This window comes from Corythoichthys intestinalis, chromosome 3 (assembly GCF_030265065.1).
Source record: "Corythoichthys intestinalis isolate RoL2023-P3 chromosome 3, ASM3026506v1, whole genome shotgun sequence".
Classification (NCBI taxonomy): domain Eukaryota; kingdom Metazoa; phylum Chordata; class Actinopteri; order Syngnathiformes; family Syngnathidae; genus Corythoichthys; species Corythoichthys intestinalis.
In genome coordinates this window covers 65,317,843-65,339,999 of record NC_080397.1, presented here as the reverse complement: position 1 = coordinate 65,339,999, position 22,157 = coordinate 65,317,843, and the positions used below count along the sequence as shown (strand labels likewise).

General features: G+C 41.8%; 1 protein-coding gene across 1 annotated transcript in view; it reads left to right on the top strand.

Moving 5' to 3' along the window:
- LOC130913546 (mitochondrial import receptor subunit TOM70-like) overlaps positions 1-22,157 on the top strand; it is a 143,902-nt gene that overhangs the window by 84,497 nt on the left and 37,248 nt on the right. Inside the window, exons 9-12 of the mRNA XM_057832225.1 lie at positions 1,137-1,271; positions 21,445-21,552; positions 21,623-21,745; positions 21,812-21,909. Coding sequence (XP_057688208.1) covers positions 1,137-1,271; positions 21,445-21,552; positions 21,623-21,745; positions 21,812-21,909 — 464 coding nt within the window. The remainder of the gene's footprint in view (positions 1-1,136; positions 1,272-21,444; positions 21,553-21,622; positions 21,746-21,811; positions 21,910-22,157) is intronic.

Genomic DNA, 22,157 nt, shown 5'->3' with positions numbered 1-22,157 from the left:
GAATCGGCAAAAAAATATCGGCCATGCCTTTGTTTGATATATATATATTTTTTAATTAGATCGTTTTCTATTTGTATTTAAAGTTACAGACATAATATGCTACACTCATACAGAGTCTTTAGATTAGGCTTAATGTAGGATTATCATAAATATCCTGATGGCGGTGGTAAGTAATGAATTGATAAATGTGTCATGTTTCAATATTTAAAAGCTATTAATATTTGAATTATATGCCCCTCTCACTCATTGTCATATTCTATCTGTTGTGACGCCGTTTTACCTACATAGAGAGCCAAAGGCTGTGCTTAATGAGTAGAGTGAATTATGGTAGTCTTTCATACCATTCTTGACTTGACTATAACTTTACAAATCCTCTCCGTACAAGTAGAATTATCATGGGAAGCAATGTGGTAATGGGTTTTGTGTAGGCACCTTAAATTTTTTCTCAAAGCAGAGATGATATATGCATTGTTAGCACGACTCACAGTCATGGTTTTACTTCCCATCATGGTTCCATTTTCCCATCATGCCTTGGGGCATGCTGCAGTATAATTTACTGAAAGCTCAACAAATACACTAGATGGCAGTATTTAGTCACAATACACAAAGTCTTTCTATCCGTGTATGCCTCTCACAGAAAGAATGATAATAATGTAAATGCCATCTTGAGGATTTATTGCCACAATAAACAAATACAGTACTTATGTGCTGTATGTTGAATGTATATATTCGTCCGAGTTTTATTCATTTTTTTCTTAATGCATTGCCAAAATGTATATGATCGGGAAAAATTATCGGGAATGATTGGAATTGAATCGGGAGCCAAAAAAAGCAATCGGATCGGGAAATATCGGGGTCGGCAGATACCCAAACTAAAACGATCGGGATCGGATCGGGAGCAAAAAAACATGATCGGAACAACCCTAGCTCCAAGTCCAACTGTCCCCCTTACTTGCACATGCTCAAAGGGCCCCATGTTGCCTGGGGCCCCCGGGGACCCTTGCTACGCCTCTGCCCAAAGCCCCAACATCTAAGCATGGTGGCCTGCCAGCCTTATAAAGCACTGGGTCAAATCCTATTTAAAATGCTTCCTCATACACCTGATGATTAATTTTCTTATCCATGGTTGTCCGCAGCTGCGTGCCAACGCTCTCATCAAGCGTGGGATCCTGTGCAGACAGGATGTCCTACACTTGGCTGCCAAAGAGAACTTCAACTTCGCAGCAGAGATCGACGCATGCAATCCCGATGTGTACCATCACAGGGGGCAGGTAGGAGTTACCATAGGGTGTCCATATTTTGATTTCCAAAAAAGAGGACACTCGGCCCGGCCTTGAAATATTTGAATTTTACTCGAAGATCACTCAAAGATGCCTATATCACTTTATTGTATATAAAGTGTGCCATAAAAAATATATGGCAGAAAACACAGATAAGACTGAGAAAAAGCAGTTTCTGCTCTTGCACTCCTCTTTAAAAGAAACTGCTGTATTTTAAGCCAAAACAACTGTTGTTTGATAGAACAATATGTCTATATGCTGCCATAGCAGATTCATGGCGCGAACTATTTTTAATTTGCCCGTTTTACCCTGGAAACCCCCGTTTAGACGTCGCGCAACCGTTTTTGTTTCAACCCAGCCATGACAACAAGGAAAGTATATTATTCAAAATGTCTGTCATTTTTAGCTTTGAATCATTCATTCATGTCTAATATTTTATTTACTCGCGTATGTTAAACCTTTAAAGAAATTACATCACAGTGAAAAAATTGACGTCTGTATAAAAGTCACGGATATCGACATCATAACTTTCGCTAAATTGTATTTTTTGTTTTTGTTTCGCATTTTCCCCGATATGTTAGATGATAAATAATCGATACAAATAAAGAACAATTGAGGAAAAAAAAAAAAAGGTTTAAAAAGGTAAATATATGAAAATGAAAATCTCGATGTCTGCGATTTCTGCATCAAGACCCTTGTTATATTATCGTGTTTCACCCATAAAATCCAGCTGTGGCCATTCACAGCTGTGTCTTGACACTTAGTGATGTATGCGACATGGAGTTTTTGGATCGAAACAAGGTAAGTACACGATTATATCGCATTAAATTCATAGGGTCTGTAATTCTGCTCTGGCGTGCTCTCACCTCCAGATAGGGTTTTGCTGTTTTTTTAAAAAAAAAAAAAGCCCTCCTGTCCAAAGTTTTTCTTCCCCCACAAAATTGAGATTTTAGGCTTTCCAATGATGTATCACACATGCATATCGGACAATTTTGAAATTTGGCCAAATTGGGGGTCTTAGAGCGAAACTTCAAGTCACCTGAGTCTTTTCCGCCTTAGTATATACAATTGTGGTCAAAGGTTTACATACACTTGTGAAGAACATAATGTCATGGCTCTCTTGAGTTTCCAGTTATTTCTACAACTCTGATTTTTCTCCGATAGAGTGATTGGAACAGATACTACTTTGTCACAAAAAACATTCATGAAGTTTGGTTCTTTTATGACTTTATTATGGGTTAACAGAAAAAGTGATCAAATCTGCTGGGTCAAAAATATACATACATGGATGTGAAAAAGCGAATCATTGACTTGAACAAGTCAGGAAAGTCACTTGGAGCCATTGCAAAGCAGCTGCAGGTCTCAAGAGCAACAGTGCAAACAATTGTTTGTAAGTATAAAGTGCATGGCACTGTTTTGTCACTCCCACGATCAGAAAGAAAACGCGAGCTATCACCTGCTGCTGAGAGAAAATTGGTCAGGAGGGTGAAGATTCAACCGAGAATCACCAAAAAGCAGATCTGCCAAGAATTAGAAGCTGCTGGAACACAGTGTCCACAGTCAAGCGTGTTTTGCATCTCCATGGACTGAGAGACTGCCGTGCAAGAAGGAAGCCCTTGCTCCAAAAGCGGCACCTTAAGGCTCGACTGAAGTTTGCTGCTGATCACATGGACAAAGATAAGACCTTCTGGAGGAAAGTTCTGTGGTCAGACGAAACAAAAATCGAGCTGTTTGGCCACAGTGCCCAGCAATATGTTTGGAGGAGAAAAGGTGAGGCCTTTAACCCCAAGTACACCATGCCTACCGTCAAGCACGGTGGTGGTGGTATTATGCTGTGGGGCTGTTTCGCTGCTAATGGAACTGGTGCTTAACAGAGAGTAAATGGGCTAATGAAGAAGGAGGATTACTTTCAAATTCTTCAAGATAACCTAACGTCATCAGCCCGAAGATTGGGTCTTGGGCGCAGTTGGGTGTTCCAACAGGACAATGACCCCAAACACACATCAAAAGTGGTAATGGAATGGCTAAATCAGGCTAGAATTAAGGTTTTCGAATGGCCTTCCCAAAATCCCATTTAGAACTTGTGGACAATGCTGAAGAAACAAGTCCATGTCAGAAAGCCATCAAATTTGACTGAACTGCACCAATTCTGTCAAGAGGAGTGGTCAAAGATTCAACCAGAAGCTTGTGGATGGCTACCAAAAGCGCCTAATTGAAGTGAAAATGGCCAAGGGACATGTTACCAAATATTAGCGCTGCTCTATGTATATTTTTGACCCAGCAGATTTGATCACTTTTTTCTGTTCACCCATAATAAAGTCATAAAAGAACCAAACGTTTTTTGTGACAAAGAAATATCTGTTCCAATCACTCTATCAGAGAAAAATCAGAGTTGTAGAAATAACTGGAAACTCAAGAGAGCTATGACATTATGTTCTTCACAAGTGTATGTGAACTTTTGACCACAACTGTATTGCCACATAGTATATATTGAATACAGTGGGGCAAATAAGTATTTAGTCAACCACTAATTGTGCAAGTTCTCCTATTTGAAAAGATTAGAGAGGCCTGTAATTGTCAACATGGGTAAACCTCAACCATGAGAGACAGAATGTGGAAAAAAAAACAATATCACATTGTTGGATTTTTAAAGAATTTATTTCCTAATTGGAGTGGAAAATAAGTATTCGGTCACCTACAAACAAGCAAGATTTCTGGCTGTCAAATAGGTCTAACTTCTTCTAACGAGGCTCCACTCGTTTCCTGTATTAATGGCACTCACCGGCCACTTTACACCTGTCCAACTGCTCGTTAACACTTAATTTCTAATCAGCCCATCACATGGCAGAAACTCAGTGCAGTGCAGTGCATTTAGGCATGTAGACATGGTTTAAGACAATCTCCTGCAGTTCAAACCAAGCACCAGTATATGGAAGAACGGTGATTTGAGTGACTTTCAACGTGGCATGGTTGTTGGTGCCAGAAGGGCTGGTCTGAGTACAGTGATACCTCAGCTCACGAACGCTTAAGCTCACGAACTTTTCGCCTCAAGAACATTAAATTCGCGAGCATATAGTCTCTGCTGACGAACTAGTTTTCGGCGGACGAACCAATTCACGCGGTCGAAAAGCGCCACGAGAAGCTGACGCACGCTCACGGCGTCCCAGTTCGTCCCCTCACTTTCGTTGAGTGCGGACGTGGTTTGTGTTTGATAGACATTTTGGACCATTTTGAGTGTACTTTTGCTATTATGGGACCGAAAAAGAGTTACCTACAGTCCTTATGGAAGGTGACTCGTGTTACCAATTCGCCCTCGACTGGTAATTGGCGGTGCTTTCAGCTTCCCACCGTAGTGAGAAGTGGACCGGCGAGTCACGTTGGATCGTTGTCGTCGGTTGTCTTCGGTTCGCCCGATTTCCTCTCCAGAAAGGTGACGGCGTGCATACAAACACCCAGAGGCGTCGGATGGCTTTTATTAACAACCAAAAGCATGTGGGGGGCACAGCAGTGGAGTCTACGCTAACTGCGCACTTTGCCGGTAACACTCTCCTTCCAAACAGTAACTCCCTCCCTTCCTCCCTCCTCCTCCCACTCCATTCCATCAAGCCATCAACTACCATCACAAAGGTAAATAAAACGACTTTATTATACAGTACAGTTTATTTCTTTAATTATAATACAATAGCACATTTATTATACATAAAATAAGGTATATTTTTGTGTAGTTTTAAGGCTTATTTAGTAGAAAATTATGTTTTATGGGGACCTGGGAACGGATTATTCTCATTTTAATGGTTTCTTATGGGAAATAAATGTTCGGAAGACGAACTTTTCGCCTTACACACACTTTCTGGGAACCAATTATGTTCGTGAGCTGAGGTATCACTGTTATTTCAGAAACTGCTGATCTACTGGGATTTTCACGCACAACCATCTCTCGGGTTTACTGAGAATGGTCTGAAAAAGAAAAAATATCCTGTGAGCGGCAGTTCTGTGGGAGGAAATGCCTTGTTGATGCCAGAGGTCAGAGGAGAATAGCCAGACTGGTTCGAGCTGATAGAAAGGCAACAGTGACTCAAATAAACACCCGTTACAACCAAGGTAGGCAGAAGAGCATCTCTGAACACACAGTACGTCGAACTTTGAGGCAGATGGGCTACAGCAGCAGAAGACCACGCCGGGTGCCACTCCTTTCAGCTAAGAACAGGAAACTGAGGCTACAATTTGCACAGGCTCATCGAAATTGGACAATAGAAGATTGGAAAAACGTTGCCTGGTCTGATGAGTCTCGATTTCTGCTGCGACATTCGGATGGTAGGGTCAGAATTTGGTGTCAACAACATGAAAGCAAGGATCCATCCTGCCTTGTATCAACGGTTCAGGTGTAATGATGTGAGGAATATTTTCTTGGCACTCTTTGGGCCCCTTGGTACCAATTGAGGATCTTTGGAACGCCACCGCCTACCTGAGTATTGTTGCTGACCATGTCCATCCCTTTATGACCACAATGTACCCAACTTCCGATGGGTACTTTCAGCAGGATAATGCGCCATGTCATAAAGCTGGAATCATTTCAGACCAGTTTCTTGAACATGACAATGAGATCACTGTACTCAAATGGCCTCCACAGTCACCAGATCTCAATCCAATAGAGCATCTTTGGGATGTGGTGGAACGGGAGATTCGCATCATGGATGTGCAGCCGACAAAACTGCACCAACTGTGTGATGTCAATACGGACCAAACTCTGAGGAATGCTTCCAGCACCTTGTTGAATCTATGCCACGAAGAATTGAGGCAGTTCTGAAGGCAAAAGGGGGTCCAGCCCGTTGCTAGCATGGTGTACTGTCGTATTATGGGTTTATTGAATACAGTCGGTTTTGAATAGAACGTTGGCTTTATTCACGACCAGCAACTCGGCAACCAGCCGGACATATATTTGTCAAGCACACGCATATACAAACACGACATCCGGTACAGCACTTCCTGTTACATATCAAAATAAAAGCATGGTAGTTTATACCACATCTCCCTTTCTGAAAAGTGGAAACATAAATTACACCTGTAACATTGCAATTTCTAGAATAATCGGTATTCTCTTTCAAGGACTCATACATGCACAATAACTCACAATATTGCATTTTCAGGTTTCACAATGTAGAATATCAAAATAATTTCTTCAATCTTTCAGGAAGCAAATAATGTAAACAGCATTTAACACTTGAATCGAACAATCAATCTCCAACCTTTTTCTTATCATAAGTCCAGTCTTTGAGGTTTTCTCACCTCTCTCCCACTCCTCGTAATGTATCCGCCTGCACGTGTGGGTGTCACAGGAGAGTGTGACGTGGGAGTCTGTGGAATCGATGACTTCGGGCATCTTGGGGAAGTCACTGTAAACTCACGCTGTTGAGGTGGTGTGCTCGGGCTCGACGTGCGAGGTGGTCGCGCTGGAGTCTCTGAAAAAGGAACAAGATGGTGCCTGTTTCTTCTAATGGTGCCGGTAGGACCATCCACAATGTAAGAACGTGGAGTTGAATGAGAAGAAACCACTGTTCCTCTGGATCTTGCATCTGTAATCCAGACTTGTTGACCTGGGATGAGTTTACTCAAATGTCTCACACGATGTCTGCTGTTAAATCTCTTCGAGTCCTTGTCTCTCTTTTCCCTTTCTTTAGCAGCGACGATGATGCTGTCTGGAAGTTCAGGGGATAGAAGAGATGGATGCTGTGGCACTGGTGTGCGTAGTCTTCTGCCCATCAGAAGCTGAGCTGGACTGAAACCATTCGCAAGCGGTGTAGCTCTGTAAGCCAACAGCGCTAAATATGGATCCTCAGCCTTTTTGAGCATATTTTTCACAGTCTGTACATGACGCTCAGCCTCACCGTTGCTCTGCGGGAAACCAGGGCTGCTGGTTGTATGAGTGAACCCGTAAGCTTTCGCGAAGTTCTTGAACTCCTGACTGGTGTACTGAGGGCCATTGTCACTGAAAAAAAATTCTGGCACGCCATGCCTGGCAAAAATTGATTTAAGATGAACAATAACATCCTGGGAACGTGTGGGACTTAGTTTGGCAATCTCAACAAATCTTGAGTAATAGTCCACAACTAACAGGAAACAGTCCCGTTCAAATGTAAATAGATCAGAACCTACTTTCTGCCAAGGTCTCTCAGGTAGCTCGCCGGACATCAGTGGTTCAACAGAGTTAACACGTTCTTTGATGCAAATGTTGCAGTTTTTGATCAGTTCATTTAATTGGCTGCTTATACCTGGCCACCAAACTGTTTCTTTGGCCCGCTCTCTGCATCTGGTCACTCCTTGATGTCCCTCGTGTAGAGCGTTGAGGACTGAGTTGCGCATTGCTGTGGGAATAACCAGTCTGGAACCTCTGAGCAAAATTCCATCATGAACAGTGAGTAAAGCTTTGTCAGGCCAATAAGCTTTTGCGGGACCTGTGAGTTTGCTGCGGTCAGGCCATTTATTCTGACAGAAATACATTATTTCCGAGCACGCACTGTCTTCTTGCAGTTGCTTTCTCAGTTTTTCCATGTACAATGAACTGGTGGGCATGTTATTGATGACCTCATCAATGTAGATGTTTGTGTCTTCCATTAAATCTTTGTCAGTCTGTGTTATATTGACGTTTTGACTCACTGGTGAGCGTGAAAGATGGTCGGCCGTGAACAAGGATTTGCCAGGTGTGTGTGAGATGGTGTAGCAGTACCTCATTAGTCTGAGTCGGAACCGCTGGATTCTGGGAGGAAGCTCGGTGAGTGCCTGATGAGAAAGCAGGCTGATGAGTGGCTTGTGGTCGGTTTCCATAGCGAAATGTCTCCCGACAAGGAAGTCTCGGAAACCAAATGAAGAGGCGTCTGCCAACAATTTCAGCTCTTTGTTAGGGTCGTAAAGAGTCAAAACTGGTGGTGATGTGAGGACAGTTTTAAGCTGATCAAACGCTTTTTGCTGTGCACACCCCCAGGCCCACTGATTTTTCTTTGACAGAAGATCCCTCAATGGCTTGTCTTTTTCCGCAAGGCCAGGAATGTATTTCCCCAATTGATTTAGCATCCCGAGGAAACTGCGCACCTCACCAATATTATTTGGCTCTCTCATGGCCATGACAGCTTTGACTTTGTCTGGGTCTGGCTGTACTCCATCAGCTGACAAAATGTGACCAAGGAACTTTACCTCACCTCTGCTCAGCTCACACTTGTCCATGTTAAGAGTGACTCCTGCTTGTTGGAGCTTGTGGAGAACAGAGTGAAGCCTGTTGTCGTGCTCTTGCTGGTCTTTCCCCCAAACAAGGACGTCGTCCATGTGACACACCACTCCTTGAAGACCCTCGATGATCATTGACATGCGCCGCTGGAAATGTTCTGGGGCTGACGCTATGCCAAAGGGCAATCTGTTGAAGTAGAAGCGACCAAAGGGAGTGATAAACGTGGTGTACAAGGAAGACTCGGGAGATAATGGAATCTGCCAAAATCCCCGGTTGGCGTCCAACTTACTGAAGACTTTTGCTCCTGCTAGGGAACCAATTGTTTGCTCTACTGAAGGCAGAATATATCGTTCCCTACAAACTGCTTCGTTGAGACGAGTGAAATCAACACATATGCGCACTGAGCCATTTTTTGTAGGCACAGGAACCATACCTGAACACCAGTTAGTCGGTTCTTCTACTCTTGTTATGACTCCTTTTTCCTCCATTCTTTTGAGCTCCTCTTTGACTTTATGTAGAAGAGGAATCGGGACTCGCCTTGGTGTAGACAAGGAGTATGGAGTTTCCTCAGCTCTGAGCTTGATTGTGTATGGCCGCTGCATCATTCCTAGCCCTTGACACAATTTTGGGTAAGCCACTTCCATTTTTGACTTGTCTATGCTGTCAGCTCTGTAGACTAGCTTGAGCTTAACACTTGCAGGTCTGCTTAATAAAGCTACATTCAAGTCATTGACGACATAGACGTCTTCTTCAATCACATGCTTGCCTTTACAAAGTGACTCTTTGTATTTGCCTAACACTGATAAAGGCATACGACCAGGGCCAAATAATGGTCTGTCGGGTTTGGCTAGCTGTGTGGCGCCATCTGTGATGGTGTGGTAGATTTGTGCAGGGATAACTGAGACATCAGCTCCAGTGTCTATTTTGAACCGGATTTTATGGTTTCTAACAGTCAAATCAGCAAACCACGGTTCTAATCCTGCATCCACTGAGCCCAAAAATAAAGGAGTGTCTTCACAACTTTTGCTTTCAATAGCATGCACTTTTTTTGTTGACTTACACACTTTACTATAGTGGCCTCTCTTTGCACATGTGTGGCAGGTGACATCTCTGGCTGGGCACTGTGCTTTGGCATGTCCAGGGGACTTTCCACATCTATAGCATGTGTGGTGATCAGATGATGATTGTTGGTTGACGGATGTGTGCTTTGGGTGGTTAGGAGACTTTCGTGCAAAAGGCTTTTTATATTTTCCTTTTGTTACTACATCAATGTCCATCCTACCTCCTCCTCTGAGGTCAGTTTGCTGCCTCTTGATCACTTCAGACTGACGAGCCATGCTGACCGCTTTTTCCAAAGTTAGATCTTTATCCAGCTGCATCCTTACAGCGAGACTTGTGTCTTTTAGCCCCACCACAATCCGATCTCTGATTAGTTCGTCGTGGAGTGCGCCGTATTTACAGTTTTCAGCCAAGGCATACAACGCTGTGATGAACATATCCACTGTTTCATTTGGTTGCTGCATTCTTTGATTAAATCTCGCCCTCTCATATATCACGTTCTTTCTGGGCACAAAGTACGTTTCAAAGGTGGCTTTCACTGAGGTGTATTGCTGCCGTTGCGCGTCGGTTAAATCTTGCCCGCGCAAAATGTCGTCCGCTTCGTCGCCCATACAGTATATCAGAGTGTTCACTTGATTTGCCTCTGTACTCATATGGAGGTTACTGGCCAGCCTAAATCTCTCAAACCTGCGAATCCATCGTTCCCAATCCTGAGGTTTTGAAAAGTCGAACGCTTCAGGTGGTTGAATGGAAAACGTAGCACTCGGAGGAACGTTAGCATTAGCTTGTAGCTGGGGAAGTTGCTGCTGCCGTGCTGCAGGTGCAGCCGCGCCGTCGCCACTTTCAAACATCGCGTCTCGCGTGTAAAAGTCACCTTCCAGCTTCTATGTGTTCTTTTCACCGCTGCCCGACTTCTGACACCATGTCGTATTATGGGTTTATTGAATACAGTCGGTTTTGAATAGAACGTTGGCTTTATTCACGACCAGCAACTCTGCAACCAGCCGGACATATATTTGTCAAGCACACGCATATACAAACACGACATCCGGTACAGCACTTCCTGTTACATGTCAAAATAAAAGCATGGTAGTTTATACCACATGTACCTAATAAAGTGGCCGGTGAGTGTAATATATGTACCGTATTGGCCCGAATATAAGACGACCCTGATTATAAGACGACCCCCTCTTTTTCAAGACTCAAGTTTGAAAAAAGACTTTTTGAACCCCAAATTATTTTTTATACAGAAAATAAAACAGTACATTCTAAACAAATGATTATAACAATATATTTGAGAGAAAAAGCATGTTATTTTGCTTCATTCAAATCTTAATTTCTGAACATTTAAATATGTAAACTTAAGTGGAATCACATTTGTAAAAAATGAATGACTTCGGGTTTTTGAAATGTAAATAAATCTATTGTGATGAAACAACAAAATTGCAATAACTGCATTAACCATCAAAGTGAAATATAACTGTAATGGTAGTCTTGAAACAAATCTGAATAAGGAAAAACATAGCAATAAAGTAATGCCAACTGGTTAAACTTGAGATTTCTTAGATGTCATGACAGAAAATCACTTCAATGATATCTGGCGCTATTTAGCGTCGTGAATGGGTAAAATGTCTAGACCGCTGAGCTCATGACAGAACATCGCTTTAATGATATCTGGCGCCATCTATTTGCATGTGTGATACATCATTGGAAAGCTTAAAATCTCAATTTTCTGGAGGAATAAAAATTTTGAACAGGAGGGCATTTTTTAAAAAAAAAATGTTTTTTAAAAAGCAAAACCCCATCTGGAGGCGAGAGCACGCAAGAGCAGAATTACAGATGCCATGACTTTAACGAGATATTATCGAGTGCTTACCTTGTTTTGATCCAAAAACTCCATGTAGCATGTATCACTGAGTGTCAAGACACAGCTGTGAATGGCCACAGCTGGATTTTTGGGGGATTTTATGGGTGAAACATGGTAATTTAACAGGGGTCGCGATGCATAAATCGCAGACATCAAGGAGTGGTCGAGAGTTTCTTTTTCATATATTTACCCTTTTAAACTTTTTTTTCCAAATTTTTTTGTTTGGGTCGATTATTTATCATCTAAAATATCGGAGAAAATGTGACAGTAACAAAAAAAATACAATTAAGCGATAGTTATGAGGTAGATATCCGTGACTTTTTTACAGACGCCATTTTTTTCATTGTGGCATAATTTGTTTAAAGGTTTAAAATATGCGAGTGAATAATTTTTTTAAGTCGTTTTTTTTTTTTTTTTAAACGAAATATGAGACATCAATTAATGATTCTAAGCTAAAAACGACGGACATTTTGAATAATAAATATAATTAATTACCCTTGTTTTATGGCTGGGTTGAAACAAAAGCGGTTGCGCGACGTCTGTAAACGGTTTTCAGGGTAAAACGGGCAAATTAAAAATAGTTTGGGGGCTTCATGCGCCATGAATCTGCTATGACAGCATATCGACATGTTGTTCTAATAAACACAACAGTTGTTTTGGCTTAAAATACAGCAGTCTGTTTTAAAGAGAAGTGCAGAAACTGCTTTATCAGTCTTGTCTGTGTTTTTCGCCATATATTTTTTTGTGTGTGTACAATGTATTTATTCAGATTTAAAATTGGAAAGAGATACATACAAGACATGTTTTTTCACCTTTTTCAAAAGTAGTATTTTAAATATACTGGACTGTCTCAGAAAATTAGAATACACAATATTCTAATTTTCTGAGACAGTCCTGTACATTAATCCACCATTTAAAGCAGGGGTGTCCAAACTTTTTGCAAAGGGGGCCAGATTTGGCGTGGTAAAAATGTGGGGGGCCGACCTTGGCTGACGTCCTTTACATAGAACAATATACAGGACTGTCTCAGAAAATTAGAATATTGTGTATTCTAATTTTCTGAGACAGTCCAGTATATACTGTCTTGAAATAAATGTTTGTTTTTTTTGCATACACATGCACATTCATTCCAGCCCCAATCACGCAGAGCCAGCTGCCTCTAACGTCAGCGCAAACACATATTAAAGCGCACGCTTCCCTATCTCTCCCCACCCGCGTATGCACACACACAAAGATCAAACTTGTTAACATTTATTGGCAGTTAAACGATGATTGACATGTGCTGCGCAATCATCTGTCACCAATGTTGACTTCAATAAGCAACTCCAATGTGCTTGCCTGGGGAATCAGAGAGGAAAGAGAGAGGGAGGGAGCGACAGTGAAACGGGTCCGCGACAGACTGAAGGCGCTGTACTAGGACGTGTGGTTCTAAAAGAAAAGAAAATTAGTGCTGATGCAATAAACAATGCAAATTGACTGGAAAGCAGTTAATAACACACACACAGTGGGGAGAACAAGTATTTGATACACTGCCAATGGGAAAAACCATTGGCAGTGTATCAAATTCTTGTTCTCCCCACTCTACATGACTCGCAGTGTAACGAACACAAAGGGGAGAAGGGGGTGCGCCCAAGCCGGAAGCACGCTGCGTGCACGTTCGGTCAACAACACGAAACGGCCGCGCTGATAACGGCTAGTGACGGGATCCGTCGTTCACTTGAGTAAACGAATCCATTCCGGTTCGTTCAGTAAAAAGATTCGTTCAAACAAATAGTTCAACGAATTGTTCGCCCCCCTCATCTCCCTCCCCGCCCAAACGAATCGTTCGGTTACTGAACGGGAAGTGACGTTGCCGAACGAATCACCAAAGACCGATTCGCAGTATAACTGAACGGGAAGTAACATTGCTTGGTCCCTCCCTCTCTTGCACACAGGCTCCTCATTGACCGCTCGTCGTAGTTTCAGAAATGAGTGACAGGCTGGATCATTCTGCTTTCACAGACAGCCTCGTCTCCCTCCCGCTGCTGCAAAAGCGAGGGAGAACTTCCGCGTATTCTGTCCTAGTTCTATGGGCTCAAAGTCATGGCTTGTGCTTGCATTTCGATTTAGGACACGGTTAAACATTTTCCTTTTGTGGGGGGAGTGGGGGTTTGGGGTCGGGGGCGCACGGACTTTCTTTAGCATGTTCTTGATCACATACTGGACTGTCTCAGAAAATTAGAATACACAATATTCTAATTTTCTGAGACAGTCCTGTACATTAATCCACCATTTAAAGCAGGGGTGTCCAAACTTTTTGCAAAGGGGGCCAGATTTGGCGTGGTAAAAATGTGGGGGGCCGACCTTGGCTGACGTCCTTTACATAGAACAATATACAGGACTGTCTCAGAAAATTAGAATATTGTGTATTCTAATTTTCTGAGACAGTCCAGTATACAATGCTGCTGCTACCAGCCAACGCAGCATGCTTGCTGTCACGAAAATAAAAATAAATCGAAAGTTTAATTTCTAAATATGGAACGACCAACACATCATATTTACCTCTCGCTCTGTTGTATTTTTGTTTTTATGCTCATTAGTATTATTTTTGGTCACTATTGTTCAAACTAAAGTGTACATAGCTAGTTGTCAAATGTGCTGCTCTGAAATAAAAAACAATACTACATTTTGATATTTGACAGTTTAATTGCTAATCAGTATTAAGATGATCGTATAGAATTTTTGCACTGGTATTAATAAATAAAATAATCCTGTCAGGTCCCCTGTCGTCCCCGCATCTCAGATCGTCAAATGCTGACGAGAAATAATTGTTTGCTCTTTACGGTGTCGCCTTTCTACTCTCATTAGTCTGTTAAGAAAAATGTAGACATATTGCGACATCTCCCGTGTCCGCGTTAGAGGTGTGCAAAATTTCCGATTCTTAGATTATTCGCGATTCGGCCGTGGAAGATTCGAGAACGATTCACAAACATCCAAATTCCGATTATTTAAATATGCCAAGTAAAGCGGAAGTACAACACACAGCGCGCCGCGCAGTCATTGAGCAACGGAGCGAGAGTAGCTAAACATCATGCTTCTCATTACCCGGCCCCTCGGGTAATGCCAATGCTCAACTCACGGCTCTAGCTCAACTCATGCCACGAGATAAAAAAAAACAACAACATACCTGACTCCTGCTGAAAAGCTGCTACAAAAGTACGTCATCCACATAATGTTAGGGTAGATATCATTTATATAGGACTAGATGCACTACGGTAGCGGTAGCGTTAGCAGCGCATCTACAAAAAGCTAGATGCGGACGTAGTAAACGGCCGCCATCTTAAAGCAGTCCACTTCCCTGCAAGGCTGTTGTAGCGAACCTTCCAAGCAAGCCTAATTAACTTTTAATCTAAAATACTCCTAAATCGGTAAAATATTGACTTGAATCTATCTTTAAAATAGTTTTAAAACTTTCACATGTCGAAAGTAGACAAAAGGGAAATTATGGATTAACGGTAGCAATTTTAACAACTTTAACGGTTGATTCACAACTTTAAATTAATTGAATGTAGTTTAAAGCTGCTGATACAGAATGGGGACTGGAGTTTTTTATTTACTGTTATTTTTGTATATTTGTTTACTGCTATATGTTAACTTGATACTGAAATAGTAGTTTGGTTTAGCCTGAGAGTATTTTTGAACAATTTTGGAACTAATGTACAAAACATTGAAAAAAAAAAAAGAAAAAAAAAAAAGGAGGGGGGTGCATCAATAATCGTTTTAGAATCGAATCGGAGCATCTGAATCGTAATCAAATCGTTAGGTGCCCAAAGATTCCCAGCTCTAGTCCGCGTGCGTTGTTTTTGGGTGCTTGAATAGCACATGATGGACGGATTGACATAATTTGCCAAACCAACCAACACCCGACACGCTCTGACATGAAAAAAAATAAAACACTCGGGAAAAAATGACATGTATTTACAGTTTCATTGCAAATCAGTATTATGGTGATCATACTAAATATTATTTTTTTTCTGTGCACATATGAGGTAAATATCGCTGCCATGAAGCCTCCATATAGTGACAGTTCTCTGCCCGCTTCACTGCCGTCACGCGACCGCAGCTCAGCTTTTGCTTGCCTCGTAGCTACGCGTGTTTTAAATTACTGTAAATTTGATAGTATATCGTCATAGGTAGTCCTGAGTCTGTTGAGAAAAGTAGAACACTAAACCATGCTCGCTAGATTTGTGTGGTGTTTTTGTCTGTTTGAGCAGCATTTGATAGGCTCCACGTTAACAAATATGTGACAAAGTCATTTCCTTTCATTTTATGACTCGTTCACCGCATAGTCATTACTGGAAAGTCAAGTTAGCAGCAAGCTAGGTCAGGAACCGGAGGACCGAATCACTGAACGGGAAGTGACAAAACTCAGTCTTTCCCCCCTGCCTGCACGCTGGCTGCTTATTGGCCACACGTGGAAATGAGTGACAGACGCCTTGATTTTGTTTCCGCTCCCTCCCCTGCCCGCGATGAGGCTGGCGTCTGATTGGTCGTGTGCGATGTCAGAAGACGCTGCCGCTTGCTCAACGCCATCCCACGCAGCGAACAAGCGCCACCAACTTCATAGAACGAATCAGTGCAGATGGTGATTAGTTCGGTCTCGTTCACCCAAACAATTCGTTCAAAAGAACGAATCGTTCGCGACCGATACAACACTAGCCGGAAGCACGCTGCGTGCACATTCGGTCAACAACACGAAACGGCCGCGCTGATAACGGCTCTACTTTATCATAAGAACTTTATGTCATGACGAGGAAATACTTACATTCGTTCATGCACGCACAAAAATGAATAATTCCACTAACAGGTGGCCGTCTGCTCGAAATGCCCACCTTAAGCCTATTTTCGGTCCCAGAATACGCTGCATGTGACGTAGGACAATACCAGGAAACTGACTGGCTGCTCTTGGAACGAACGCATATTCATGAAATATTTCCAACAGGAGTATTAAAATTGCTAATAAAATCGTTTAGGATTATTTTAGATGCATATATGTTATATTTTTCTTACAGAGTATTCGACGAGAATATGATAGACTTATTAATAGACTTTTTTGGAAAAATCACCATTTCTTTAAAGAGCATACGACACGAGAAAAAAAAGTCTTAAATGGCATTATTGTGTGAATTAGAATCATATTTTGAGACTATTCGACTATATACAACAATTGAGCAAAGCGCAGATAATGAGAAATTAGTCTTTTAATCTGCCGGTTAGCCACGCCTACCATTATAGGGCTTTAGCGTCCTCAACAGGTGGATGACGTCAGCGGCAGACTGGGCTCATCGGTTTTACTATTCAGCCCATTGAGGGGGAATTATTCAGAACGAGGAAAACGCGATGAAGAGAGCTGCAAAATGTCATTGTTTGAGTCTCTCTACTCCAATATTTTAACAGGATAATCTTTTTATCCAAGTATTTTTCCCCAATAGCTAAATAAATGGTATGGTCATGACAAATAACAGTCTTGTGCTGAATGGAATATGAAATAATAAAAAGGCATATGTTCAGGACGACATGGCAAAATTACTCCTTAATGGTCAAAACTGTCGACTTCACCTTTACTGTTGCACCTCCCGAACGATATTTTATGACACCTAAATCGGACATATGTCATTTCCCTTTCCCGGCTTCGGAGAACGTAAATAAACCAGAAGGCGTGACAGCTAGCCGACATGCTAACCCGAACCGAGTGATGTTTCAAAGTCTTCGAGGCGGAAAATCACACATAACTAGCCTGGATTATTTGACATGACGACCCAGTTGTCGATTGTCTTCTTGGATCAGCAAACCGTCCGGCGGAGAGCAATTCACAGTTTGTTCCCCGGAGGAGGGTGGCTGGAGTTGTTGTGCAGCTAACGTGCTGCTAATGAGCATGAGGAGAGCTTTTTACTAGGGTTGGGAATCTCTAGCATGAAGCCGATTCGATATGTATCTAGATACACAGGTTACGATTCGATTCAAACACGATACATTTTTAAGGCCGACCAATTCGATGCGTTTCGATACAGTTTAAGAACGATACGGTTCGATACAGAGTGAAAACGATACGATAGTAAACATTTGTTGTGTTCGTACTGTATTTTAATCATAAAAAAAAAGACCACATTTCTAATAGCAAAATTAAACAACAAAATTTCATACCAATGTTATGTTTTATTTTTTTATGTAAAAAAAATTAAGGCTTACTATATGACCGTCATTTTGTTGGATGGGATTGATAATAAAACTCCAGTGACAGACAACAATAACGTGCAGTAATTCAATTACTGTATTTCCTGGTGTTTCGAACATAAGAGGTAAGTAATTTAAGTGCAAACTTTCAACGTAAACGTCTTACAAACAAAAAATATTAATTATATGCAGCAGCTCTTGAAAAAAAATAATTAAACCTGCAATGTTATCATGAATAAATAATAAATTATGCTTTACCACTGGTATAATTGGGGGGAATAAAAACATGGCATTTTAGATAGACAGATCAATAATCATTACTTTAACCTTATACACAGCAGTCTTTCACTTATGCCTGTGCTTCCACATTTTTTTTATTCCTCATGACTGTCCATATCTTTTTTGAAGGGCAGATTTTTTCTTGAGGAAGATCAACTAATCTACGTTTCGTGGAAAAAAAAAATCTCCAGAGGGTCGTGCTGCCCTTTCCACCATTGTAGTAGGTTATTTTTCAGGGTTAGAAGCTCACGATCTCTGTACCGCTCCCTGCTTCACACTAGCTCTGTCCCTGTGTCCCATGCGAACAGATCTGGCTGCCTTCCTCACTTCAAAGTCCGACTTTTGTTTTTCCGGGGTGCGTTGAAAATCAATCGTTGCACGTCGCTGGCGTCGGTGCTCAAACTGTCCATTGTTTTAGCATGTTGCGTCGTTGCCACTACTAGTTTCGTTTTCGTTTTGGGCTGTGAAGAAAACGCTCCGCTGCGTGCGTTACAGTGGTTTTGTTAGCGCTCGCGTTGTTATGACACGCCCGTGACGATCGGGTAATGACGGCGACTCGTAGCGGTTCTGCCGAAATGCATGGGATGTTGTGGCAACCACGACCGTGAGTTGTGCTTGTCCATATTATATCATGCGTGCGGTCTCAATCTAAGTGCGCTGTGTGATCAATGACACAAGCGCAGCATGTGAAGTAATAGAAGCCAATTCTTGTGCTCGCGATAGCCTAATTCTATCTCTACTATCGGTTAATTGAATATTTAATGGCTAATTACTGTCGAATGGCAACTTTACTATCGATACAGCTGTATCTCTCACCTGTAAATCCGGATATCCGGTCGTATCGGTTTATTGTTCTCAAGCTTACTTTTTACATGCCTATCAATGATCAAACGTAAGTAGTCTTTTATTTAAAGGAGGTTTGAAGTGTTGTCCCACAATGGTCCCACAGTAAATATCCACGGTGAATGGGGAACCTTTTGAAACTCCAAAAGGGCGCATACGCCTCTCCCTCATACAGACTTATTTTTCTGCAGCCTTTTGGCTGGCGTGATGCAAAAAATAAACGTATTAATCCGCAAAATCAGCTGAATCCTTCGTCCTCACACAACAGTACACTGTATAGTGAAGAGGACGTCTTCTACCGTACACGTCACAGCGCCATCCTCCTCAAAGCAAGACCGAAGCCGGAAGTCACTCATTTTCATGGCGCTGGATTCAAAAAACTAAAATATAGCGATCGCTTCCACACACATCCAAGCGGTCCATATCATTCAGGGGCATAAAATACCGCGTGTATTATGAAATAAACATGCTTTTTTGTGTCACATGCACTTTAAACAGTCTCATGAATGAATTGGCCTGTGAATACCACTTTTTTAAAACTCGTCGGTGACACCTCCTGGTACCTTTGGTAGGTGGTTCCACTGTGAGCACTCATGTTATGTTACTTGCTTACTTATCGGTGTGTATCATGCGTCAATTCCGTGAAAGTGATAGTACTGTTAGGAATCTATAAGACAATCGTTAAAAAATCTGCCAAACGATTCCATGGAATTGATACACGTGGAACCAGTTCCACGGGAATGGAGAACCGGTTCTCTATAAGAACCGGTTCTCCATTCCCATCCATAAATATAATACTAACATTCAACAGAATACACGAACGCAGAAGAAGTAATACAAGACTAATACAATATACTCCATCTCTGTGGACACATACAGTGTGGCAGTGTATCAAATACTTGTTCTCCCCACTGTATAAGCCAATATAGACCAGACACATGATCGACATTAAGAGATAAACTTGAAAGGGTTTATGGAGCACTATAAACAAAGCATGAGAACGATAAACCGATACGACCGGATATCCGGTTTTACAGGTGAGAGATACAGCTGTATCGATTGTAAAGTTACCATTCGACAGTAATTTGCCATTAAATATTCAACGAACCGATAGTAGAGCTATAATTCGGCTATCACGAGCACAAGAATCGGCTACTAATGCCTAATTCAATGCATTGCTTAATGGAATGATAATTTAGCTTTTACTTCACTTGCTGCGCTTGTGTCATTCACCACACAGCGCGCTTAGATTGAGACCGCACGCATGCTATAATATGGACAAGCACAACTCACGGTATGGTTGCCTCTACTTCCCATGCATTTCGGCAGAACCGCTACTAGTCGCCGTCATTGCCCGATCGTCACGGGCGTGTCACAACGCGAGAGCTAACAAAACCACTGTAACGCACGCTCCATAGCTTTTTCTCCACAGCCCAAAACGAAAACGAAACCGGTAGTGGCAACGAAGCAACATGCTAAAACAATGGGTAGTTTGAGCACCGACGCCAGCGACGTGCCGCGATTGATTTTCAACGCACCCAGGAAATACAAAAGTCGGACTTTGAAGTGAGGATGGCAGCCAGATCTGTTCGCATGAGACAGAGCTAGTGTGAAGTGAGGAGCGGTACAGGGATCGTGAGTTTTTAACCCTGGAAAAATAACCCACTACAATGGTGGAAAGGGCAGCACGCTCCTTTGGAGATTTTTTTTCCCACGAAACGCAGTCTACTTAAACATTAACATGTGGATTAGTTTATCTTCCTCAAGAAAAAATCTGCCCTTCAAAAAAGATATGGACAGTGATGAGGAATAAAAAAAAATGTGGAAGCACAGGCATAAGTGAAAGACTGCTGTGTATAAGGTAAAAGTAATGATTATTGACCTGTCTGTCTAAAATGCCATGTTTTTATTCCCCCAATTATACCAGTGGTAAAGCATAATTTATTTATGATAACATTGCGGGTTTAATTCTTTTTTTCTAGAGCTGCTGCATATAATTAATATTTTTTGTTGGTAAGATGTTTACGTTGAAAGTTTGCACTTAAATTGCTTACCTCTTGTGTTCGAATTTCCATGGGTCCCTTTAACAGAAAGAATGTTAATAAAGTTAATGCCATCTTGTGGATTTATTGTTAGAATAAACAAATACAGTACTTATGTACAGTGTGTTAAATGTATATATCCGTCTTGTGTCTTATCTTTCCATTCCAACAATGATTTACAAAAAATATGGCATATTTCAGAGATGGTTTGAATTTTAATTGTTTGATAGCCCTACTATGAACGTCACAGAACTACTCCTTATTGTGGTCTCTAACTGCCTGATCTCTCGCCAAACCGTCAACCCAGTAGATGGCGGTAATCCCCCATGATGCAAGGCGTAAACTGGCAGCAAAAAACAAGTTGAAGACTTACTCCTTCTCCCGCTAATACTCGTAGGAGCCACGTCAACGCAGGCAAGTGCTGCCCCCCAGCGGCCAGAGGGATTCTCTTCAAATTGGTCCCGTCAAAAATCATAAAAACCAGATTTTTTCATGAATTTATAAACTGGACGGTTAAAATAGGATATCAAAAGAGGACTTGTCCGAGCAAAAGAGGACGTTTGGTCACCCAAAGCAAGCAGCTTTTCATACAGCTGGAAATCTCTCCAAAAGGTGACATACTGCGGTTCTATTTACTCTCAGCTTAAAATAGACCTGTACCTGGTGGATGAAGCTGTAGAAGACTTTGACAAAAGCATCCAGCTCAGACCTGACTTTGCTCTCACCCAGGCGCAGAGGTCCTTCGCTCTGGTGAGTTTTAATGATCAGCCATCACGTTTGTTGAATATTTTGGGTTAAAAGCGACAATTGTGGTCTTCAGTACAAACAAGCATACACCGAGCTCTTCCCATCCAAGACACACGTTCAGAAAGCCATGGATGGATTCGAGGACGTTATCAAAAGGTTTCCCACTTGTGCAGAGGGCTACGCACTATACGCTCAGGTAGCAATGTGTATTCATTCTTACTGTGACATCTAAACTTTAACATTCTTTCGTTGTCTTTCCCAGGCTTTAACCAAGGAGGGACGCTTCAGAAAGGCAGACAAGATGTACGACAAGTGTATTGAAGTGGAACCAGACAACGCCAACCATTATGTTCACAAAGGGTAAGGGTGACGCTCTTAAGCAGTTGCCCCCTGGTGGCTGAAAGTGTCATTGCATGTAATTGACTTTCCTATATATGTGTATATGCAAATGGCGGAAAGCATAGACAAGACTAAAAAAGCAGTTTCTGCTCTCGCACTCCTCTTTAAAAGAAATTGCAGTATTTTAAGACTAAACAACTGTTGTGTTTGATAGAACAATATGTGTATATGCTGCCATAGCAGATTCATGGCCCTTTAAGCCCACAAAC